The sequence below is a fragment of the Anopheles coluzzii genome, chromosome 3 (assembly GCF_943734685.1).
Source record: "Anopheles coluzzii chromosome 3, AcolN3, whole genome shotgun sequence".
Classification (NCBI taxonomy): domain Eukaryota; kingdom Metazoa; phylum Arthropoda; class Insecta; order Diptera; family Culicidae; genus Anopheles; species Anopheles coluzzii.
This window is the reverse complement of record NC_064671.1, coordinates 22,989,056-23,015,304: the sequence shown is the minus strand read 5'-3', so window position 1 is coordinate 23,015,304 and position 26,249 is coordinate 22,989,056. Positions and strand designations below refer to the sequence as shown.

Below are 26,249 nucleotides of genomic sequence, written 5' to 3'. Positions count from 1 at the left end.
CACTCCACTGTGATACAAAGTATTAACGGCCAATTTGAAATTGGAGCCATACATTTGTGTGCTTCAAAATTGTTTCTGTTTCGAAACAAAAATCGATACTGTACAGTTTGCCAAATAAACAGAAAAATAAAAAAACGCTCCATCATTCGTTTTTGCAAACGTTTTGATAAGTGTTTCTCCTACCCGTAACGCTTCACAAGAGAGCGGCTCGAAAATTGCTCCACCCTTAATTTATTATCCCGCTAATTGATGGCTCATTGCGAACAGTGCGAGTCAAACAGAGAAATTGTACGGGAAGGGAAGGTCGCAGAACAATCGACGCAAGACGCAAGCACCAGCAAGACGCACATTATAAATCATCTGCCAGCGCAAATAAAGCACATTCCGTCGTTTCATCGTGATTCGTCTCGGTACAAAATACCGTCGAAGCTTAATTTAAATTTTACATCCTATTCATAACTCATCATGAACCGCCGTCGCAACGCGATTCCGGCGTCCTTGGGCCTTCCTTCTCGCTCTGCCATGGCCTGGCATGCTTACCTGGGCGCCCAGTTTTCTTAGTACGTTTCGAGCGAGCCAGACGTAACGTTTCTCTTCCCGTCGGTACCCGCTTTCCCCTAAATCAAAGCGGACCGCAGCCCCGCTCGGCGACAACGGTAGCGGGAAAATCATTATAAACTAACGATTGAAATTTTGCTCGCCTGTGTCAAGGCTTTTCCACACTTCTGAGTGTATTTGTGTGTGTGTGTGTGTGTGTGTGTGTGTGTGTTTCTATTTGTGTATGGAGATTTGCGGTTGTTGCCATCAACCGGTAGCTGCTGTTCATTCATTCATGCATTCCTTAGGTGTTTTTTCTTCGCTTTTCTGCGTTTTCCATCTGCTTTGCGCTCCACGTAATCGATTGCTCGCCACAGAAAAGGTGTTTTTGTATTCGTATCACACCACGGTGGTAGTGGTGGTGTAACAGCATATCCTTCTCGCACTACCACTACCATTTCAGTGCTGGGTAGCTCATAAACGTGCCCTTCACGTGTACCCAGGGATATGCTGTGCAGTGGTTCATTCTCATTCTTTCGCTCCTGCTGCAGCGAAACGTTAAAGCGTGAAAAACAGTTCCACAGCTCCAGGCTGGGCAGGAATGGGGTGTTGCAGGGATTGCACAGGGAAAGGCAAGGCTCGCTTCAAGATTCGTTACTGGGGCGTTGGTGGCGTGCTCCAGCACTCGGCGTGTGGCCCATCATCAATCATACCTGTCCGGCACCGGCCGGGAGGGTCTGTGCTGTGCTTCGCCGTAATTTTCCCACACTCGGCAGGGGCATGACTCGGAACACCGGATGGGGCAGGACCAGACCTGTGCAGGCGCACACACTCATTATAACCTCCCCGTTTTGTGTGTGAGCCTTTTGCGAAGAATGATTCCGTCCGCAGCGCGCGGGTGATGGCATTGCTGTGGCACACTGAGCCTGCGGGGGAAAAACACGGAGGAAAACCTCGCCTGGCAAGGCTGTCGTACTTCTGCTTTCAATTATCACCCGGACGATGAGGGATGACGAATGGTCAGCTAACGTTTTATCCGGCATCGTTTTAGTTTTTTTTTTTTTCAATATTTCATTCCGTTGCACCACGTTCCTTTCATGGCTCGCTACGCTTTGCTTTCGCCCCTTTTTGAAAGCACCCGGAAACCGGAAGCACAGTTCGTCGCTACTTCTTGCTAGAGGTTTAGGGTCGTACGTTCGTACGTTCGAACGATCCTGTGCTTTGGTACAATGTGTAATAAAACGTAACCAGTGCATGTGTGTGGATGTGTGTTTACTTACTTGAAGCTCTTTTCCGAAATGTCCTGTATTTTGTTGTCTACCAGCTTGAGCGACTCGAGCCGCAACCCCTGGAACGTTTCATCGTCCACGTTGTGGATGAAGGTGCGTGACATGTCGATGTGCTTTATCGTCCCGTGCAGAAACTCTGTGTGGCGACATTATAAAGAAGAAGAGAGAGAAAAAAACATGGAGAGGAAAATGATTAGCCCAAGTGGTGGTTGATAGCACGATAGGTTAATGGGTGCGGGAACAGGTCCACAAAAAAGGAGGGGAACCGAATTAATCGAAACATCGGTCGGAGGAAAAACAAACTTTGGTTAGCATTTAGATTGAGCATCCAGGTAGGAGGCCGGAAGGCAAACAACAATACAGCGACAGCGACAAACGATGAACGATTTACGGGTTTTAGCGATCAGCGTGCCGGAAATAATAAGTCTTTTGTTTCGCCACCGGGTGGCGCATTTTGTGCTGTTTGCCTTACCAGGTGTACACTTTGTTCAACGATCAACGCCTTCCCGAGCCGAGTGTATCAAAACATCCATTAAGAGGACGCATTTTAAGCGACGCTTTAAGTGTTTGTGCTTGGAATGTGTTACACGAATGAATGCATGAAAGGAAGGGTGGTTTGTTTTTCTCATCCGAAATTTAATTCGTTTTAAAACGAGCGAAAAAGGCTCAACAGGAGATTGTATCAGCCATTGGAGGCTGTCAATAAAAGTGCTCTGCGTGCTCTCAAAGCCAGCCTGCTGTCCTCAAATGTCTAAATACATGCAAGCCATCCACTTGCAGCCCCTTAATGGCTATTCGGAGCAGATGGTTCATAGGTTGGTGCGTGTTCTGTTCCGTCAGAGTGAAGGTTCACTCCATTCTGCTTCATTCTAGCCTTCGGTTGGCCACCACCATCGGTGCTGTACAATAGTTTTTCCCCCCACTCGTTCTATCCTTTTTCCAACGCAACGAAACTCCCGAGGCAATCACCACTATCATCATCAGGCTGGCCATTGTCATGCCAAGATTGGTGGTGCTGGAATCTTGTGCTTGCTCAGCTTGCCGTAATGATTTGAATCTACCTTTCCAGCGCTTCGTGCCCTTAAAAAGAAGAAAGCGGCAGCAAACGAAAAAAAAAGAAGCACCACGTCCTCTTGCCCAAGGACGTAACCGATTTTCCCATTATCACCTCAGCCGTACCGTCAGAAAGGTCTGGGCTGGTGAAAGGTTTTGTCCCGATCGAAAGATGACCCGTGCCGTGCCGGGAGCAATCTTCCCGCCGCTCTCCGAAGCTTAACGAGCCCCACGAGGACAGAACACAGGCTTATCGTCGGTTTGCCACACGCTGTCAGAACGGGACGGGTTGGTGGTCGCTCACACCACTCTCTTTCTCTCTCTTTCTCTTTTTTCCCCTTTTTCTATCTCTCTCTCTGTGGAAGATTTAATTTTTCATAATCCTTTAAAGGATGGATCGAACCGAGGCCGTCGGATTTCGAGCCCGTCACCGGTCCCGCTTATCAGCAAGCAGATGGTGAATGATGGCTCGGAATCGTTTCCTTTCGCCCGTACCGCTCCCGCCGATTGGTTTGAAGAATTTCGAAGCGAAAATTTAATTTTCACTTCAACGCAACACAACACATTTGCGAGCGGCAGCTTCCGCCTCGGCAGAGCGGCTGCTGCGTGTCCTTTTGGGGGGTGGTGGCTCTAAACAGTCGGTGGGTGTGCTGTCGGATTCTCGGAAGGACACGGTCTGCTGGAAATAGAATGCGCAATAGGTTGGTGGTTTTTGCTCGTGGTGGGGTAAGGGGGGAGGGAAAACGCAACCATTGACAATCTTTCATCTGTGACAGGTACGTAAATACATTTGGTCGCTTGTATTTGCCACTCTCTCTCTCTCTGTCAAGGAAGCGCTGTTTTGCTGTGTTTCATTTAATTTAATGGTTCGCAGCAGTGCATTTGCGCGTCACTAGGTTTGTGAAGTCTAGGTTAAGCTCAGTGGATAGGATTTCATTTGACGATGGTGATGAAATTGGATAATCATTTCCGCTTAGTTGTTTTCACGCGACGGGAAATGGGCTCTATGTGATCGACATTAGATTAACGGAGGGTGTTGTCATGGAGCAACGAACTTTGAATGATAAGTTTAAAAGAACGGTTCAGATTGGTGATGTGTTGAGCTGATTGATTATATTACAATTACAGCAATGGTACAATGTGACTACGCATGTTCCGCAAAGCTTGTAACGTAACATGGATGAGTGAAGAGATATGCAATCAATTCAAAGTATCTTGCTTAAAATTGCAAATTAAGAGAAGTATATTACTATTCTTTACCATTTTCAAATTGATTACACTTAATCTACTCCATTATATCTTAAAACATTAGAAAATTCATGCTCTTTTCATGTAGCAATGCGATATCTCATAAATATTACAATTCATCTTAACACAGATCCTACTAACACTGTGCAATATTGTGTGCCACACTAACACTGTGCAATATTGTTTCATCAGATTTAACTAATTGCTCAGATTAGTCTTAGCAAACGCATTAGACGTGCAAATGACATTCTTCATTCATTATATAGCAGTAGCTGGTAGCCGTTTGGCATGCCGTACAGCACTGCCCACTTCAGTCAAGTGGCCCGCTCTATCCCTTTTCATTTAAAATGCAACTTTCAAGCTGTCTGTATGATGCATCCCCAACTGCCACAATAGCTGTACGTCTTGAAGAACGAGAGCAGCAAAATTGTCGCAGAATGTTTGCAGCAGCTGAACCGTAAGCGTGTCAGTTGGACCAAATTCCTGCCCCGTGCTCGTTGCTTGCCGTGGCACAATGTAGAAGCATTTTGAACAAATAAAAACCAATGGCAAAAATCCGACAATCAAAATGTGCAAGTGCACCAGCACAAAACTAGTCATCCACAGCACAGGAGACCAGCTGCTCGTTGTGCTTTCCCGTTGTGCGGCAGAAATACTCCGTACTTTGCTGCGGAATGCATCTTTGCTCGGGTTTGCCGGTCGGGATTTTTAAGGAGAGGGAAGAGGAAGCTCAACCACAAAAACCGACAAACCGAGAAGCTATTCATCTCTTTTATCTCAAGCTGACAGGACACAAACACACGGGATATCATTTGAATGAGAAGCGAGCAAGTTTAGCAAAGTCAACCCCGAAAGTGAAACTAAGCTCCGGTCTTTCTGGCGGGTGCTTCTGCTGATGGGGAGCGCTGACATTCTGGCACCCGATGTATTTTCCCCAGTTGAATGCTGAAAGGTGGTAAAGATTCGGGGCGTGCGATGCAGATACTATTTCTGGCAAGTGGTCGCCCAGGGGAACAGCTGGCCAATCTGGTGCCCTTGTTGGGAGCTAGTGAATCAACAGATTTTAATCGGATCTGCACTGCCCTAGCTTTGGGATAAAATCAACTTAGGGCACAGGCAAGGAGCCTCTTGCGAAAGGTTAAAGATGTATGCTATTTAACCGTTTTGAATGAGATGACGCGGCAGTTGAAAGGCAATGTAATATTGAGATGAGCATGCAATATTTTATGTTGTCTATTTTAAATTTATATTACGTTCGTTGTACGTTCAATCTAGATTTTTCTATGTTTTTCCTTTTGAATTTTGTATTTTGTACACAATGAAAATACTAACTATTATTTCTTATTTAACAGAAATTTAAGTTCTTCTTGGTGTACTAATTTGATATTTTCTCATCATAATTTGTTCCATGAAGCAAAATGATGCTTAAAAAATTAAAGTATCATACGCGAGAGTATGATTCTAGAGCTAAGTATTGTTCCCATGTGGAAATGAGACAAGGTATGCATAATTCTTCTATCTGGCGTAAAAACCCTAGATAGACATGCTTGCCTATACAGGCGCTTTCGAGACTTGTTCCAGTACCACGCACCACGGATAGTCGTCTGTTCTTGCTACGGAGCGACGGTCCATAAGAGGCTTGAGCCCACGACGGGAATATTGTTAAGTCATACGAATTGACGACTGTAACATGGGACCACCTGGCATCCATAATTCAAAAACCTTAATTTTAACCAAAATGTTTCAAGTACTGTGTTGTAATTTCATTGAAAAATTTGACTTTGAATTGAAGCTTACTTGGTAAAATTAATATACAACCTTGCGTCTTTCGTCAGATATCCGGAATTTTCGCCACGGCGGACGAAGACGAAAATGCGTGTAGGCATCTTCTTCTATTTGGCGTAACGTCCTACTGCCGACCTATACAGGTTTTCGAGACTTTATTCATTACCACGCAGCCGGATAGTCAATCCTTGTTACGGGGAACGGTCCATTATAGGCTTGAACCTATGACGGGCATGTTATTGAATCGTTCGAGTTGATGATTGTACCACGGAACCGTCCCGTGTAGGCATATTTTAAAGATCAACCTTTGATTTTGATCGATACATCATGTTGCTTTAGAAAATTTCGATAGGACACAGCTAGGGGAAGTTGGACCCGTTCGCGAACTAGTCGATTTGATTCACGATTCAACCGAAATTAACATAAAATAGTCGATAGTAGTTAAGTTTTGGTGTCATTGCTTGCCACTGCGAAGCCAGTGGACACGATTTTTGGTTCCTAATATGTTTGTTTGTGTTGTTTCGCCGTCCCTCGGACTTTACTTTCAATTTCCTTTGGAGCGTCAAGTCGCTCATAGTCTTCGACCATTCGAAACTGGACTTTCTTTCGATGCTCTCATTGTTGTCCAATAGTGTCAAGATGTTGTAGATGCCGAAACAGGCTTATACAACGTCCACAAACTACCGCACGAAGCCTGTTTTAGGCGCTACGCTGTGCAGTGCTTTGATCGCGTACGCTTCTTAACGAAGTTGTATCACTATTTTGGCCATCACGGTTAGATTTCGTTGAATAAAAGTGTCAAATGTTGTCTTGTGTCTTTTAGAGACTACTTTAGAGTATTACTTTTAAAAATTAATTTGACGTTTCGATAAAGCGGGTGAAGGTAAACCGATAAAAAATTGTCAATTTTTGTTCCTTTTTTATAACTTTACAATAAACATTTAATAAAACGATAAAAAAATAAGCAGTATTCAAGGATAACTAGTATGAGGTCGAGCTATTATGCTATTATATTGAAATCTATTTTTACAATTGAGGTAGCAAACCGTATAAACAATTTATTTAACAATTTAAATTAAACAATTTAAAGATGTATGATACCCACCACCAATGTATGATATTCACTTCCTTTGTTACTAGCACCAGTATTACCATTTACATCAGGATCGAAAAACAAAAAAAAATAAACAAGCTTACCATTACTTTAGACTCAGCACAAACATAGGTAAACAGTCGTTACTACTTTGCCGCATTCTGTCACATGATTCATAATCTTCCCATGCAAAAAACCAAGCATGTACTCTCTGTCTCATACATCTGCAAGCTTTCTTTCGAAACGAAGCATTACAATTTGTCCGCTCTTAGTGAGTGCTTACAATACGGTGGTTGCCTGCCCTGGCTCGCCCAGGCGATAGTGTCATGCCCGAGCGCGTATAGTTAGTAACGACATGTAGCAACAACAGTTTTTACAAGCTCGCTCGAAACGACCAAAATCACAAAACACCATTAGGGTCGGCGAAACGAGTTTCATGTTTGGTGAAAGACGCCACCGTCGTCGTCGTCGTTGCTGGGGACTCGTGCAGATCCTATTTTCGCTTAATCCTCCGGTGAAACTTCGTAATGAATTAATGTATTCAGCAGGTTCACCGGGATCAGGCAGAATGGGTAGAGACGACCGGGGGAGCCTGGGCGGCCAGGAACAGGGAGACTGGCAGAAGTTACTTTATCTTCAATTAAACTTTTTTTTTTGACTCAAAAATTTTACCTCATTCTGGTTTGGCTTGGCTTTCTCAGCTTTACAACACACACCCACGTGAGTTCTAAGATGAAGCAAAAGAAAACTGAAACACAAAGAGGCACATGCACACACACACTCACAAAGAAAAAACAACGCAAAGAAAAGTTTCGGCATCGTGCAGCAGCACTCCGGTGAGACGAATTCTTACGGGATTCTTAACCGGTAAGATAAGACCTCAAGAAAGGTACCGCTACCACCAGCCGAAGGGACAGCCAAATTCGGCCAGGGAAGGGCCGGGGGCTCACTTCACTTTGGGCGTACGGTGTACCAACAACGCGATCGTGCAGGAGAGATTTCGGTGGGCCAAGACGGTTGTTTGCGGTTTTTCGGCTGCGTGTTTTTGTTCCTCCATTGCCGTCACTACATTTACCGAAATGAAAGTTTAAAGTAGTCAACTGAAACACGGACACGGGCATAAGGAATGGCAGGGGGGAAAACAGAAGAAAGAGAAAGAAAAAGAAATGTCGGAAGGGCAGATTGCGCGAAGGAAAAACCTTGTATAAATTCCCTTTTTCATAAAGTTCTCAACCTTGATGGAAATTCAAAAACCCTACGGACATACCGAGCGGAGGAGGGATGGGCCAGTGGATACAAAATATCATTCCCTTCACTGCCCCCCCCCCCTCCCTTCCCCCACTCCCGGGGTCCGGAAATTTCTTTAACCGGGATCACCGGAGCTTGCTTGTCAGCCGGCGGCACTTTTTCGGTTTTGGTACTGCGAAAGTTTCCGCGCAAGGGTCGTGTGATAGCATTCCGTGCATTTTCCACTTGTCTGCGCTCACTATCTTTCCCCTGCGACGGGCCCCAAGACACCAAGCCGGAACGTGGGGAGAAGATGGCCCTCGAAAATCTCTGCGTACGCAAACCGAATCGTGATCGCGGGGTTTTGCTCGAGCTGAAGTCGAACCGAAATCGAAAAACCCTTCACGGGGTGGGGTGGTCGAGCTGTAAAACAAACACACACACACACCCAAAACCCCGCCGGAGGTATGGGAAACAAATCGATCCAGTTTTAATGTACTTTTGCAAAGTGCAATAAAAATGATGAATAATTAAATTCCAACCCTGCCCGCTGGCCAGAACGATAAGCTGCAAGCCCGGCCGGTTCGATTCCGCCACCTGATGAATGGGACGGAGGAGAAGGGGGATTCGTCACAACACTCGCCATTTTCTACCGATACCGCCACACGCTTGGAAGCGTGCTGTGTGGATGGGTCTTTCAAAAACTTTCCACTCATTTAATTGCGCTCACTAATACTCGATTTGTTACAGCAAATCGAACAACCACCGACCGCCGATACGGGCGAAGGTGTTTTAAGTGCACCAGCGTGCCGCGCCGTTATCTGCCCGACGCACCCGGACTGAGCAAAGCAAAGATTTATGGATCGCACCCCGTATCGGGACCGAGAGTGTTGCCGAGCGATTTGCGTTCGATGCTTAACGATTCGACGATGTTCGACACGGGCTCCGGACGGCAACGATGGGCTGTGGCTCATGCTCACGGTCGCTCGTAAACGGCGATTAATACTTCACTGAAAGGGCGTGTGTTGAATTGAAATCGTTGTTTGCTTTGTGTTTGACATGTGAAAAAAAGGACTTCAATAGACTGGTATTGGATTTCAGCTTAAAATTATTGACTGATGTTTTTTTCACAGTCTGATAGCAACTATAACTTGAATGCAGGAATGGCTGCAATCAACGATTTGTACTTAAAACCCGTTTTACACAAGCTGTACAAAAGGGCAGATTCGCTGAGATTAATAAAAGCCCCGTCTTACACCATCGTTGGTTCGTTTCCTTTTCCGATGGCTTCACCAAACGGTGCGGTTAGACACTTATCCCTTCGCAATGAAATAATTAAACATAACGCGCGCTGTCATGGTCAACAGTTGGCAGCTCTGGGCTCAAATGCACACCAGCAGCTCGAAGCGCTGAACGACGCTGAAGTTTTAGTGCGTCGTATCCAGCAGAAGGTTCCCATCGGTGCGCCGGTAAAAGCGCCAGCCGAGTATCCAGAGGCACACAGTTCCTGGGTCGAGGTGGATTGTCACAAAACACTACCATTAGACCGACAAGGTTGTGAAATTAGCCTACACCGTTTCTGGTGCCTCCGTCTGTTCGAGCGAACAGACATGGTGGTGGTGATGGGAAAAGGTACATTATTTGCCGTAACATCATGTTTACACGAAAATATCCTTTTCTTCGGCACCTCGCGAACACATGGCAGCACTTTGGCGTAAGTGTGTGCGTGTGTGTGTGTGTGTGGGTGTGTAAGGTGCTGGGAAGCATTTCCCGTTTCCCGTGCTTGGTAGGGCAAAATCTTTCGACCCAGTGTGGCCAACCTTTTGGGTTTTATAATACCAATGGTGGCAGTAACTCGGGAATCTTCCCGAGTAGCAGCTAGTTTTGCGGGTTGTGCCGGGTAATGACTGTGCCGGTGACGACACCCAACACCATCCCCTGTGCCCATCTCTCCCCGCGTGTACGTGTGGTGGAATTAGCTTTTGCCATCAGTTAGTTTCCAGGTTTTACGAGCTGCTTTTTCAACGCAAATATGTTTACACTTTTGTCCCGCCGCTTGACAGTACCGACGGAACGTTTTGAGCGAAGTTTAAGGTCGCCTTAAAGCGATGGGACGCAGAAAGGGGGAAGGCGACATTGAAGGTGTGGTAAGCTCGTCTGGGATGCCTTGGGCCGTTTGTTGCGCTCAAGGAAATAAAGAGGTATGTTTCATGGACGGACGGACACACACAATTCCTAGCAGATTGAAAATGGTGTTGGGGGGTTTGAATTTGTTGTTTTGGGAAAAAGACGAAAATGACAAATGAAAATACTTTGCATACCACTTTTAAGGCAGCAAGAGGAAGAAAATGATGATTATCACAGAGAAATCAACTCTCAACACACAATGATATTTAACATTCATTTTGATACTTTTACAAACTCAGAAGGCGGTTCATTTTTTTAAATTAGAGCTTTTTTGTGATTCTAACGTTGTACAACTTGAAACGTCCGTTAATGGGCTGTCTTGGTAAATAGGATTATATGTTAAAGTGTTACTGAGTCATCTGACAAGGAAAGAAGAAGTCTTGACACTGCTGTGGTGCAAATTACTGACAGTCACAAATTTCAGACATGCATCATGTTTTAATCAACTTCTTCTCATCCAGTACCTGGCCCTACCACTGCTTCAGTTTGTATATATTATCGCCATAATGCTCTAATGCTAGGCTCTGATTATAACAACAGCACATACATCACTTACTTTATCAACAGGGTAACTAAATCAATGGTACAATCTACTAAAAATGTTGGTAAAAAACCCCATAATTCGAAGTAAAACAATTGATGGAACACCTATGATTGAATGAAGAAAAATACCAAATTTGATGTCATAATTTAGTTATTGGGTTTCCCACGATTTATTGGTCAGTTCCCACGATTTTTTGATCGTATCCCATAGTTTTTAGGTTCGTTCCCATAATGTATTGGTATTTTCCGATTGGATATCTATACTATTGGATGTATCAATACTATTGGAAAAAAGGTGGGACCACACCAAACAAATATGGGAATACACCAAAATTTGATGGGAATCAACCAATTAATCATGTATTATGAACAATTATGAACAAGTTCCACTGTCCTTTTCAGACTACATGCAAATCATGAAAAATAGTCTGCTTGGACCATCATGATCTCATTAAAATTCAAATGAAATAAAAAAAATGCAAGTGTATGAACTTTATTGAAGTTTATTGACAAATATTTGATAGTTTCCGGAACTTAACAATAACAATTGAAACTCTTCGAATTTTCATCAAAACATCTTTCAAATTTCATGATGTTTTTTGCAATATTTCGAGTTATATTATTGGAAATTCTCATGAATACCTCAGATGTAGAAAGTTTGCTCGAGTAAAGTGGATTTTTCAGAGTTACGGCAAAGAATATTTATTTTATGAACAATATATTGCGCAAAAGAAATGCTTCGAAAACGCATAATTTCGAACGAAATGTCATATGTGTTAGTTAGTTAGTTAGTTAGTTAGTTAATGTTAGTTCAGAGCTTTTTTAAAAAAGTTTTACATCATATAATGCATCAGATATCGAAACAAAAGTCAAGTACTCTTCATTGATGTTAATACCAAAAACAAAACACTAGTTTTTCAATGACGCTTTCAAGGTCAGTACACATAATTGGTTTGAGACTTCAGTTTTGTTCAATAATTTCAACATTGACTCAGTTTGCAGTAATCAGAATGGATAAAGTGCACTAGCTTATGATGAATTATTACAGCCTTCACTTCAAAAGCCATTCTTGTACACAAAAAGGTATGGAATGGGAATTGATTCTTCAATATGGGTTTCGGATCTATCGCTCTTCTCGTGATAGAAGCATTAAGTGCTCGTTTCTCTATTATATATAATGCTTAAGATAACTTCTCTTCGAAAATGTGAGCTTTGCTTCAAATAAGTAGAATGAGATCAGCAAAGAATCAAGTTTACTACCAAGGCCATAGAATTATTTACCAATTTCTACATAATGTCAGCATAATTCATGCCCCTACTCGAGTCTTTACGGCTTTGTTCTTATATTGAGTACTATTAATGGCACCAACACCACCGATGGCCGAAAGCCACCGAGCACTCAAACAGGTGTGGAACTAGAGTACTGGAGGGGGGGGGGAGAGGGGGGCAGTCAACGGTGAGATAAATAAATAAACAAGCAAGAAATAAATAAAACTTTGCCCGTCACGCTTCGGCCATGTGTTTCATCAAAAGCCGACTAGCTTACCGAGGCGAGCACAATCGGAAATCCATTAGCAATTAATTTCCGAACCTCCTAATTCAATTCAGACAAAGGCTCCTAATCTTTCAGCTTAATCTCACTTTCGTTTGCGGAAGGTCGCCCCGTCCGATGCCCTCTAATCATCCGCCAGTCATCATTCCAGCCATTCCGATGCGATGCCGTGAGGTTAACCAAATAAACGCACAGTGCACGGTCATACCCATTCGGAACGATCATTCTAACTTTGCCACTCATCTTTGTCTGCTATTTGCGTGCGTGTGCCTGTGTGTGTGTGGTTGTTTTTTCTTCTCTGCGTGGTTCAGTGAATGTTCGCTCGGTAAAGTATCCCAGAGCTTTATGAACCGAAACAGCTACTCCAAGAAATCACACAAACAACTCAGACTCGGCAATTTCTTAGCCGGCATCTTCTTGCCGAACGCGGGTAGCACCACCGAACCTGGAACCACCGATTGCTGGAACCGTTGGGGGAGTCACAAAACTAAATAAATAAGTAAACAATTCTCTAATCTGATTAGGCGGGTACAAACTTTTCCGGCAAAGTGCGTACGCGCGCGTGTGAGTGTTTGTATAAGCTTTACGATTTTTCCTCCCTGTGCTCGCCGTTTCGCGAATTACGAGCACGACCAAGCGATCCAATTTGAACGCATGTGCGAGTGGGTGTTTGTGTGCTTTTTGTCAATAGCTTATTAGGTTGAGGTCTTCCTCGAAGCCTCCCCACGCCTCATGCTGCTGCTGGTGCTGCTGCTGAAGGCGATGGTGATGTTGGTCCATCCGCAAAACCATCGCTGATCCTGTGGCATCTGGGCGCTCGAGTGAATCACGATGGAGAAGCTGCTAATCACGCGAGAGCCACCCCACGCGCGCTCATGTCTTGCGAGAGTTTAATAGTGCTTGAGCGGTGTTGAAGCAGCTTATGCGAGCCGCCCTCGTTCATGCAGGTTATATGCTCGTCCTCCTAATCGAGTGTCACCGTTGTGGTATCGGGTGGTATCGGGAGTGATGGCGATGATGAGGCGTGATGGTGCCGTCCCAGTACGATGCAGCAAGGTGCTGATGATGGGCTACAAATTATCTGATTAGGTGTGGTGCGGTCGGAGCATATGTGGATGGAAGCTAATAATAAACAACCACACACACACACACACACTTGAGATCGGCAAAAGGTGAACACCACACAGCACAGCAGAAAAGTCGTAAAAATAAATATGTTTTTTTCCTCCCCCTAACAGGTTGGAAGGGCACACGATTGGCTAAAAAGGTACCATCGGTGTTTGTCGATTTTCGCTATATTATGGGGCTATAAAAATCAGTCAACAACCGACCACATAAAACACACTTTTCTTTCTTGGAAACAGATGATAATTGGACTTAGAGTGATTGATTGCAAAGAAATCGAACATGAAAGGAATGTCTGGAAGAATGTGTTAGCTTTTTGTTGTAAAAAAACACTACAAATATGGCGTATTCGTGGAACTGGCAAACAATTTAATGAACTCTTTTAGTCTTTTTTAACTTTTTCCCTGGAGCAGTGTAAGTTGTTTTTGGTACCAGAAGAAACATACCTTTTAGCTTTATTTCCCTGCAACATGCCACGCTTAACCGCAGTATGACTTCAATTAAGCTTTTTTATTGTGTGTGCAAAATTATGGTCGATATCTGAACGATCGAAAAAGGGCATATTTAAACGTGGCAAACAAAACAAAAAAATGAACCTTTGCCACCTTACCAAGGTCACCGTGAATGCAAACGATTGCAAATATCTTGGTGCTATTTTTATGCAAACCACCGGCTAACGAGCGTTGGTGACCACGTGGCTGTAAGCTTTATGTACGGATCAATTAACATTGATTACTGAGGTGGAGAGTGGTACACTGGAAATCACCCTTGACCTCAGAGCTACAATTAAACAGCACTACACACAAGGTGCGGTACGAGTGTGTACATAAGGATCGATTTTGTGGTCTTAAACAAAGCTTAAGGTCAACGGGTTGGTAGCCTTCTGAAGGTAAAGTCACGCCTTCTTATTCTAATGAATAGAACTGAGTTTATGTAAAGCATATAATTTGCGAAACAAAAACATGTTTCTTCGTTGGATACATATAATTCGGCATAAACTTTAAATGGAAGTGGCATTAGTGTAATGAATGAATGAATAAAATCTAATTAATTCAGTAAATGTTTTTAATTATAATTATTATTTTGATATTATTTTATTAAATTGGCTTGTGACTCATGTCACTTTATAAAGTTCAAAGAAAAAAAAACATGTGAATCTTAGATTTTATAACTACATTACTTTATTCCAATTTTAACCACAGTACAATCGAGTGCAGTACTAGGCGCCTCCATCGAGTGCAACCTTCGCTGCGAAAAACCCCCGAAATACTTTGACTGTGCGAAAGCGATAGCTGATTTCACTTATTTCCCTCCCTCTTACCCAGCCAATTGGTTGAACATTTTTGCCAACCTTCCGCCATTGATTCCATTGAAGGCGGCACCCCGGCAACAGTGCAAAGTGAGATACACCACGCGAAACCAGCCGAGGAACCAAATGTTACTTTCATTCCTGTTACTCTGGGGCGCCCTGCCAAATGCGATTCCGCACCTTGAAATGACTCGTGCACGTGCTCCAAAATTCAGCACTAAGCTGCATGTTTAATTCACTGCCATTTGCCACGCAATCCACTCCAGCGACAGCTTTTCGGTGTGCACTGCATTCACTGTTGCCGTGCCGGTGCGCCACCAGGAATGTTCGCATTGTCACCTACGAAAAGTGTCCTGTTTTTTTTTTTTGTTGCCCCTCCACCAGGTGTCATTTCATGCTCAAGCTGGCGTTCTGAAATCAATTTGCCTAGAAAATGAATTCCAAGAACCTCCTCTACCCGGTTCTGCCGTGTCGTGTCGGGTCGTGCCGGAGAGCGCGCGGACCAAGTGGCGGACCGCACGTTTTCCGAATTTGTCACGAGGTTCGCATGCAAAACGGCAGGGGGGTAAACGGGGGTGGGAGGACCCGCTTTTAACAAGGCCCCGTGATTTAAAGTTTGCCTCGGAATATTTCTAATCTAGCGCTCCGGAGCTTAATTATCGTGCCATGATGCAATTATACAATCATGCAAATATGGTTTCGTCGTGTCGTTTGTGTATGTGTGTGTGTTTACCGCACTCAGACACGGACCACCAGTTACGGCCCGGCCAGTTCCTTTGTGAGCGTTAGCTGGCCTTCCTTGTTAAGCCGTTCGCTTTGGCTTTGGGAGTATTGAGATATTTGCTTTGCATTAATGATTATCTCCATTTCGAGCTAGTGACTTTAGGGGGAGGAGTTGGACGGGGTAAGAATCGTTAAATAATTGCTTTGACCGTGCTGTTCGCTATTAAGCGTCGGTGTGATTATAATGGAACGGGCTTTTTCCCGTTCAAATTAAAAAGTTATGCAGCCGAGTGAGCTGATGCACTTTTTGTACATGACCTATATATGGTACGAAGCGAAGCGTGGAACATTTAATGTTTCTGAGAAGAATGAGAATCGCTTTATTTATCATTCCTATTTTGTACAGTTAAATGTGTTTTTCTTTTTTTTGTAATTTTATATACAATAAGCCACAAAAAGCATTGACATTATCAATCAGTACTTTGTTGTTTCCAATCTCATTGCCCACTCACCAAACCCAAAGTTCCTAATCGATCGATTGTGTTTGTCTTTTTAAGGCGCTCACGTTTGTTTGAACACGCTTATCGCTCATTACATGCTGTGGCTGTTTTTTTTTTGCTTCTCACTGCAATGACCACAATCAGTTTCCATTTTGCTTTTACCACTGCACAACATGTAGTTAAATGGGCTCGTTTTTATTGTGTGTGTATGTGTGTGTCTCTCTTATTTATAGAGCCAGTTTATTTGCAGGCGTAAGTTTATTTGCACGGTGGTGCAAAACGTGGAAGCAAACAAACTTCCCCTCTAATTTGTTTGCAGATCATCCACACGCAAGCTACCAATTTAGGATAGGTGCAGAGTTCAAATGCCTCAACCGAAGGTCAGTATTTATTTGTGTGCAAAGGTGTGCAAATAATCGTAAATAAATAGAGTTGGTTGCTTTTTTTATTTCGTTTCTGGTTTGCGGATGGTTTATCAGAAAAACGGATTAAAATAGCCACCTACAACTATTTTGGTGGTAGAATTAATCACTTTGGTGTACTGTGAGTGTGGCAACTAAATTAGACGACCCGTAGTAAAAGGGCTGGACATGTTGAAAGTATTGTAAAAAAATCCCTTCGCTGTTGTTTCATTGTTCACAACGGAACAAAAAAAACAATTATTCGTCCCATGTAGCACACTCACAATGTAAAACTTTAGCCACTCGCGCAAACGTTCTGGTAATATCAATAAAATTAGCATGCAACATGTGAGCACGTGAGCAGCTACAACACAAAGTTGTTGTGCTAAAACATTGTTTTCGTTTACTCACAGCCACACCCACCGACTCCCCTCTCTGGCCTACTACCGACGCAGCGAGTGACACAGCTTGTACGTAGCGTAGCGTAGCGCTCGTCTGGACGGCATCAGTTCACACCGCGTCCCATCCTAATGGGCTTGCTGTATCGTTGTTCGTATCCCAAAATGCTGCCATGTGTGTGTGCGTACCCAAGCACAAACACACCCACACGGTGTCACATGTACAGCTATCGCAGTTAGCGGCTGATAGCGATCATCATTTTCCCCGGGCCAGAAGCCTCCCGGGAGTCGTTCGGGGGCGTTATTTATGCACTCCATGGGAAAGTGTGTCACGCTTCTTAGTTGCTTCCGGGCGGCCGCGGCTGCGGCTTGCACCGGTGGCCCAAGCAAAGATCCCAAGATAATAGTGTGCGCGCTGTGTAGTGGCTTCCGTGATGTGTAATGTTTTTTGTTGTTACTTCTCCTTCGCCGTCTGTCGCTTCGTCTACGCGTGTCGCATTGATGGTGGATTTTCCGTGCGACGATTAGTGTGCATTTGCTTCCGCCCTTCGGCTGCACGTCCAGCACCGTCGAGTGGAACACTTAACGGGATATACAAATTATAGGTGTTACTGGTTGTTGCCAAGCCCGGTCCGTCCGGGCTTTCACTTCAAACGGACGGCGCTGTGCTGTGGATGTGAAGCTCAAACAGTCTAATCGTACACTTAGTGTGATTAAATATTTGCATACCCAGAGGTCCCTAGAGCTTGCAGCAGAATGGGGACAGCATTTGCATGCCAAAGTAGGTGCCGTGGGGTTCAATTGTTTTAAAGGTGTTTCGATAAATCAGCTTAATGGTTTCGTACGAAGCACAATTGCATCGCAGTGTGTTTAATAAGCTTTTGAAAGTGTTTTTGCGATAATTAACAGCAATTAACCAATTGTTTAAAGTAATAAGACCTAGTGGAAAATGTGTGTTTAAAACAAAAAAAGGTCAAAAATCGGTGCGAAACATCAATCGATACTTTCCAGCAATTTGAACTTCTTTTCTTTGCTCATTTTCTCATTTAAAAAATCTGTATATTTGTGCGCAGTGTGGAAGAGAAACTACTATCAATAATTAAAGGCACAAACCCCGCATTAAAGCAAACCGGCATTTTCTCGAGCCCTAATCTAATCCACGTATTGTGAGCTTAATTTGAGAAACTAAACCAAGGCCAGCATAATTATTAAACTCAAGCAGGCAGGCTACGCGCTCGTTTCGCTCAATCTTCCCGTGCCCGTTCCACGAAGCACGAAGCAATGCTAAGCATGGCCCGCTGCAGGAATATTTCCCGACGTTGTTGGCCCGGAATGCACGGAACCACGGGAGTCGGGATTCGCCCGCAGGATAGCTGTGCATCCTTTCCGTACGGTGCATTCAGCTCAGCTGTTTTGGCTGGCTGGCTGGCTGGCGAGTTGCTTACGAAACACACACGCGCCACGTACTGGCGGAATGTTTGCCCGAATGTTTCACCTACAGCAGCGCATGCATGCGTCGCAGTCAAACATAAATAGAGCAAATGCCGCACACTCTTGTTGCGACCGCACTCGTGAACACCCGCCAACCCGCAACTGCCTCGGGAGGGAGAAGCATTTGCCGCGTTTATGCGTTGCTCCATTGCGCCAACATCTCCGAGCAGGGGGACCGTGCACGATAAAGAGTGAGAAATTAAAGAAAAATATTTTCCCAGATGAAGAAACTGCCGGTCGGGCACACCAAAACGGGAGCGTGCATTCCGTTCCAAAGCCTCGGGTTTGGGGTTAGGTTGTTTGCACAGCGGAGTGTTTCTCGAGAAGAAGCACACACACACCCTGTTCAGGTAGTGGCAAAAGACGATACTAAACGCAACGCAACGCGACTGTCTTTGATTCGTGATGTTTTGAGAGCATCTTCAAGGGAAGCAGCAAATTGGCCTTTTGCACAGTTTGGAACTACGGAGGCACGGAGAGTTTTAAGAAAAGCAATGATTTTCTTGTTTGATGCTTGCACGAACACTGCTGTGTCTGATATTAACTGACACTGTTTATTCTTACTTCAATGGTTTTTAACAAACTCAACTTCATTTACCTTGCGTTTTAAGGTAAAGTTAAATAAAATATGTTTAATTTTAATTTGAACTTTATTGATCAAAGGGGATCAGAAAGAGTAAAATTAAATAATCGACCCACTCAACAGATGAAAAATTGGATTACATTTTCCATTGACCTGATCCGTGTTGTTTTCCCTATCGCTTCTCGTTACGTGCACTGCTTCGATTGCCCTGCACGCTGGCCCGTGTGAATGGTTTCCGCATGTTTCCAATAGCAATATCACTCCAATAGGTACTCACGCCCAGGATCAAACAGTTCCCCAAACGGATACTAACAAGAATTTTACATTGTATCTTCCCTGCACCGTCGATATCACTGGTTCGATTACCCGCTTCTACCTGGTACTCTCCATTCGACAGAGCAATTGTAGGTGGCCCGTAAACGGTTATACCTTTGTGCTGCCAATATTCCACGAACATTTTCGCCTCCCACATTCCCATTTGCGTTAGGACATCGATATAGGGTTGCAGTTTATGTAATCCGTTTTGTAATTTCATGTGAAACGTGTGGAACACAATTGATAACACATTCGTATTGAAGTAAATTTTCATTCGATACAATAATATGATTATGAAATACAACAAAAAAGGGTTTATTTTCCATGCATAACCACCCGCAAAGTCATATCCTGGGATTGCAGATGCACTAGACTTAGTTACTAAATTTAAACATCAAAACAGTTCGATTTTTGTACCCAATTTTTGAAAAGATCATTCTCCGCGCTTAAAAATCTCTTCCCATAATCCTATACTATCATGGCATCGTTTCGTACAAAATAGCATTCAAAAATCGTTCAGCAGCCAGCTCCACAACACAACCCGGGGAAAACGGAAACGCTTGCCTCACTTTGCATTTGCCTGAAACAATCTCCATTTTTCTCTGCCTAAGCACGGGAAATTCTCAATGTCACTCAATCAACACTGATTGTAGATTGAATTTTGCAAACAACAATAAACAGAAATAGACTCGGCGCTTCCGGAGCAAAGCCCCTATTGACAAAGAAGCTGGCACTAGAGTTGCCCTCAAGTAAAAGAAACAAATACAACAACAACAAAAAATGAATGAACAACGGACCAAAAACCGGCACCAGCAGTCAGTAGCAAAATGAAAAGCGAGCAAAATATGAAACGGCAGCGGCAGCCCGTGCTGGCACTATTTCAAAACTCTAACCTTAAGCCAGCGGTGCAGAGCGGTACAATCTCTGATGCCGCGACCGCAGCACGGGAGACCACGCTCATCGAATGGCAAATTGAACAGCCTCGGAAACGGTTGCCCGTACTTCGTAAGTTGCTTCGCCCGGGGGAGAAGATATGCTAAAGCGAAACCAAACAGGGCCACGCGAGCACATCCAGCACAAGACAAATGGAGCCAGCACGCAATTGGTGCTCCTGGATGCCCGTCTCTTGGCTGTGGTCCGCGTTCTTGTGGTGGAAGATTCGGCCCAACACACAGCACACACAGAGCGCGATCGTTCGACGGTGCGCGTGTATCCGGGGCCAAACATTAAGCCATCCCCGGGAAACATAAACGAAGCGCTTTTGTGTGGTGCTGTTAAAATATGACGCTCAAGACACGCACCACGATGGTGAGGTGGAGATTGGGGCCCTGAAAGCTTTAGCGGCGCACAACACCGATTTGAGATGACCAAATTTTCGCATCATAAGACATTAAAACGTTTTTCAATTCCCTAAAACCAGCACAGACGCCCATTGGCTATCTTTAAATCAAATGATGAATGATCCTAACCTTTTAGCCTTACCGATACTTTATTGAAGGGTCTTTAAGGTGTGGAAAGTGTTGGTAAGTTTGCTCGAAACAGGCAGTAAGAAAAAAGGAAAACAGCCGAATAATTTAAACATGTACATCCAGTGAAGTGGAAGCAAACTTTTAACCCAATCCCAAAAGTGTCGTAAAAGTAAAAAAAGAGGTCCATGAGCAGCCTCTTTAGCCGCTTTGCTTTTTCTTTCTGTGCTCTGGCACACATTTCTTCTAATCCCCTTTGGCGGAGGTCTATGGGTCAACATGTTTTTACGAATCCTCCGGCGGCTAAAAGGGGTGAAATTATGTGATTTGGGTCGAAGACGTCCGTTGTCATCAACTTTTTACCGTAGGTTAGTTTTTGTCGGGATTTTTCGCCGTTTCCCAGCAGTGCACACCCTTGGGCTGATTGCTTTCGTGGGCCGCGGGATTTCCTTCCAACCACTTCGCTGCCACACCCCCGCTGAATGAAATTGGGGCCCAGGTACTTTAAATCAAAAGCTGTTGCGTCGTGCCAGCGACAAGAGTTCTGCACGAGCGGGAGAACACAATTACGGGAGAGTCAGTTTTCATCTCAATAAAATTAATGGCACGCTCCTTGACGACACTTTGAGCCGGGGGCTGTGTAAATGAAGTAAATTTAATATTGACTTTGTTACTTGCTGGGTGGTTTGCCTTTTCTTTTTTGTAGCCGCCGAACGTCGAAACAAATGCCCAAACGCTTTCGTGGGTGGTTGATTCACTGATGAAATTGTCAATGAAACAAGAAAAAGACGTGCCGGCACGAAGCCACTTTGCAAATGCGCGTCGCATTAGCGTCCGGAGCGTCCGGGTGTACTACAGATGGCGATTGTTTGGTCGTTAGAAGGCGGCGCGAACACGAGGCGAACAAATCGGCAACAAGATTTATTGTTTTCTGCCGGTACGCTGAGATAGCGCGGAATAATTGAATGAAATTTAAAGAAGTGTCATTTAGAAACCGTGGCCGAAGCGTTAGGTCGGTGTAGCGTAAAGCATGTTTGATAAGTCAGCCCTAAAGCGATGGTTCAAGGGGTAGTACTTCAATCCACTACGCGAAACAATCGGGTATGTTGGATTTGGTAGGTTGAGTCATTGTTTGAATTAATTTACAGCACGATAGCATTTGGCGAAGAAGTGGCTCTCTGGCTTTTTAATGGAGGTTCAACAATGATTCAGTTCTGTGGCGAACCTTTCTCGACCGATACTTATTATCAGATCGTGTACATATGTTTTACAATGCATTGCAGAGATTCTGCAAACGTTTCAATCAATTCTAAACATATAATAAAAAGTATTTTATTCCTTGATTTAATTTATTTTATTCCTTGACTAATATATTATGCTCTTCAAAAGGTTTTTGTCTATGGCATTTGTTAAATCCTCGTTACAGATCAATATTATATATTCAATAATCCTTTTTTGGCTGTTCATATTACTAATATCATTAATTGATAAGGCCATGAATCGTCATTGAATGTTGTGAAACAATTTTCATATGTTTTTAATCATTTAAATTATTTAATTTGATGCTCAATAATTCCAAAATTCTCTCAGTTTGGAGTTACTTTCATTCAGAATTTAAATTTAAGCTCTTCAGTTACTATTTTTTACTATTCAAGATAAAAAAGCTTCGTTGTTTTGAATTCAGTTTGTTATTTTTAACATTACGTCATATCCTGTTCCATTTCAGTGGCGGTTTTTTTTCGATTGTATAAGTGGAAGGGGGGCCGATCTCGTAGTACAGTCGTCAACTCGTACGACTTAGCAACATGCCCGTCATGGGTTCGATCCCCAAATAGACCGCGCCGCCATACGTAGGACTGACTATCCTGCTATGGGGGGAATCAATTAGTCACTGAAAGCCAAGGCCCACAAGTGGGTACAGGCAGGCCTTGACCGACATCGGTTGTTGAGCCAAAGAAGAAGAAGAAGATAAGTGGCAGGGTAGGCAATGCTACAGTTGGTTCGTAAATGTCTCTAGATGTAGGATTAATTTTATATCTATCACTTTAATCACAGAGTTTACAGTCCATTTAAAACGCTCCACTTGTTTATAACAATCGTCTTTTTGAATTGCCACCGCTGTCTACCGCTTGATCACACGTCACCTAATGTATGCTACTCTGTCCAATTTAATAACACAATAGTCATCTCCGATTGCAGAATTGTTAGATTTGAAAAAGTTTTTTGTGATTGTTGCAATCTGCAACATGGCTACATGGCCATATAGTACGTTTAACTTCAAACAAAAAATCTAAAATACACGCTTTGCTTCGTTTGTTTCATAGGAACATTAGTTCCACTCATATTGCATTCATAGGAAATACAAAAAGGGTACATTTAACGTAAAAAATAAATACAATATACTCCATTCCATGCAAACACACTGATCACGGATTACGCCAAACAGATTGCGGCTTGATGTAAAAATACAATAAACCACATAATACAACGTTCCTATTTTGTTGTAAATGATTAACCCTTTTCAAATTTCCCACTGCGCTATCATGCTTTAAATACACCACAAAGCAAAACAACACGTTAGTGTGCGTGTGAATGCTTGATAACTACATCCTACGGCTGCCACTTCACAAACCACAATTGGACGCTTATGCTGATCGATCGATCGAGTTAGGTCCTGGGATGAAAGCAGGTCGTCATAATAAACGCCTCTGCTTTTTGAGCCTATCGCATGCAGCTCTGTGGAGATGCGTGGAGGGGAAAACACGTGTAACAAAAAACTAAACCAGCAAATACCAGTGCGAGAAATGATATCGCATTATCGATGTGACCCATCGTTGTGGGTCGATAAAGCACGGTGGAAAACGATGGTGAAAATAAAGAAATCATTGTGGAAAGTGTTGAATGAAATATCATGCATCATGTTCACGTCCATGGAAAAGCTTACAAAAGCGTGGTGTTTTGCACAGGAAGGATTAAAAATGGCACATGGTCGGCTCCCTGTGGTGAGGCCGATATGAATCGAAAATGATGGTTTCACTTTTTGCTTCCTAACAAATGCTTTACTAAATATATGTTAAGAACTAGTGATCACGGTACATCATTAAATATTTTAAATAGCAAACAGTCCTATCAAAATTCAAAACTAAAGCACTACTTCTAAATGAAACACAATCTCCGACGCACTGTATGATACATTTACCAAATACTTTCATCGTAAAAGTTGCCTGTTTCAACACCCAGTACCCAGCGAATGTGTGTCATATTAGCTCATCCTTAAAGCCGCGAAGCGAGCATTGCACGCAAATCGTGGTCGCCCCGATGCCATCGATTATTTAAGCCACCGAGCCGCGTGGCGAGAACTTACGCATACAGCGCGCCACGGCCACCGTTTCCGGGCGTGAACGTGTTCCACCGTCAGTCGGTCTAAATCTGGTAACGGAGCGCAAAAATATTCCACAAAATGTCATGCAAATATTTTCACTGCTTTATACATATTTATAAATGTGTTCGCATTGTTTGTTTATTTATATTTTCATTCCGCCCAAAGCCGCATGAACCTTGAATCCGCGTACGTGTGTGCACATGAGCTTCAAACCGCCGAGCGGTTCGCCGAGGGGTTTTCGCCGTGAGGACAATCACGTGACAGACGAAAGCACCGACCGGTGCTGATGCCTGTGAATTGTGTTTATGTACACAGACTTTATGTATTGACTTTTTTTTTATTTTGCCTGCGTGTGTGTGTGTTTGTGGTGCTTTTGTGGTTCGTTTTTCGGGTGGGACAGCGTGCTCGGGTGTGATACTAGCTATTTTTTGTTGATTTTGATGTTGCTGCTGCTGCTGTTGTGCTGCGAACGCAGCTGTATTTGTTATTAGTGTCTGCGTTTCAAACGGGTTTGGCTGAGGGGGACCTCTACCGACGCGTACACATGCAATCATTAACCGACGTTTCAGGACTTTCCACAAAGGGTTATTATGGTTGCGTTGCGATGATGAATGGCTTAAAGCTCTAGTCAGCAATATAGCGACGTTGGCAGTTCTGGTCTACAACAGGCTAACACAGAACGAAAATAGCAGAGGTTTAGTTCCATCGTGGAAATAAAACTCAAAGTTACAGAAAATAGAAAAGGTTGATCATATATTAGACAATTCAATAAATGAAAAAGACTTTTAAAAAAGTGTTAAAACCATAAAAAATAAATAATAAACACAAAAAACTATTCAATCTCATCTTCAATCATTAATTAACATTGTAGTAACGCCTGAATGTATGCAATTGTTAACATTTCAACAACAATTTGCCCTTTACAAACAAAACGTCCTTCGCTTGCTGGATTGCCTCTCGGGCGTTAGCTTCTTCAACATACACCCTTCAACTCCTTCACATCTTCAACCGGCGTAAGCTCCAAAGCTGAAGTGTTGAAAGATTTGAAAAGCGTTGCAAAAACCAGAACACTTTCCGGCATTTTGGGTAGTTTGCAGGGCCGCAAAACATTTGCCGCCCGGCTGCAAGAGGATCATGGCACCTTTGGCACGCATCCCTATTCCACTTCAAAGAACAGGCCGCTGATAAACACACCGGGTAAACTGGTAAGAAAACTCTGGAGGCAGAGCAAAACAGAACCAGTTTTCCCCCACTGCACTCCCGTAGCATTCTTTGCATCGTTTCGTTCCATTTGTGTATCTTCTGCTGGGCGGTATTCCCCCTCCCAATGGTCACCGATCCGTCCTTTTTGTCTTGCCTGCTATCTCTCTTCAGTCAAGACATTTTTAACGGAAAAACGGAAAGAAAAGGACGCACAACAATACAGCAGGAAGACGACAAAACCGGTTAGCTTTGTTTTCCGTAACTAAAAGCATCAAACCATTTTCACTCACCCCCTTCTACTCGGTTTGTATCCGCGGGGCTTAGCACGGGTTTCCCAGCTTCCCATTTTTGTTTCTTTGTTTTATTTCTATTCGCTGTTTTGTGATAGCATTCGAGAAACGTTCGTTCCCTTCGTTTGATGTTGCCGGAATGGAAACAAAAAGAACAACCCAGATAAGCAGGTGGCTGGCTGGCTGGCTGGCAGACGCCTGGCAGTGTATTGCCAACCATTCCATCCTCCCATCCCCCAAACATCACGGATGGATGGAAAAGGATCAAGTTTTGCCCTTTTCCGTGACAATGTTTGCCGAAAGAACCGAAGCAAGAAGATGTTACCTGAAGCGCCCGATCCAATGGAAAAGGGGGAACAGATAGCACTGCTAGAACTTGCTGCACATTACATAAATTTGCTTTTATTCCCATGTTGTTTGCCCACCCGCCCCCAGTGCCGTAGCTTCCGTGCCAATTCTAAACTTCGACCGGACCATCTATAACCGTGTAGGGCAATTCGGCGAAGCAAAGCCGAACACCGGAAATGGGTCGGACTAAAAGTGCAGCGT

General features: G+C 43.7%; 1 protein-coding gene across 2 annotated transcripts in view; it reads right to left on the bottom strand.

The window, feature by feature from the left end:
- The window catches only part of LOC120958110 (protein artichoke), a 102,519-nt gene that overhangs the window by 24,552 nt on the left and 51,718 nt on the right, over positions 1-26,249 (bottom strand). For both annotated transcript variants that reach the window (XM_040380679.2, XM_049610196.1), the window contains one exon: positions 1,818-1,962. In XM_040380679.2, coding sequence (XP_040236613.2) covers positions 1,818-1,962 — 145 coding nt within the window. The remainder of the gene's footprint in view (positions 1-1,817; positions 1,963-26,249) is intronic.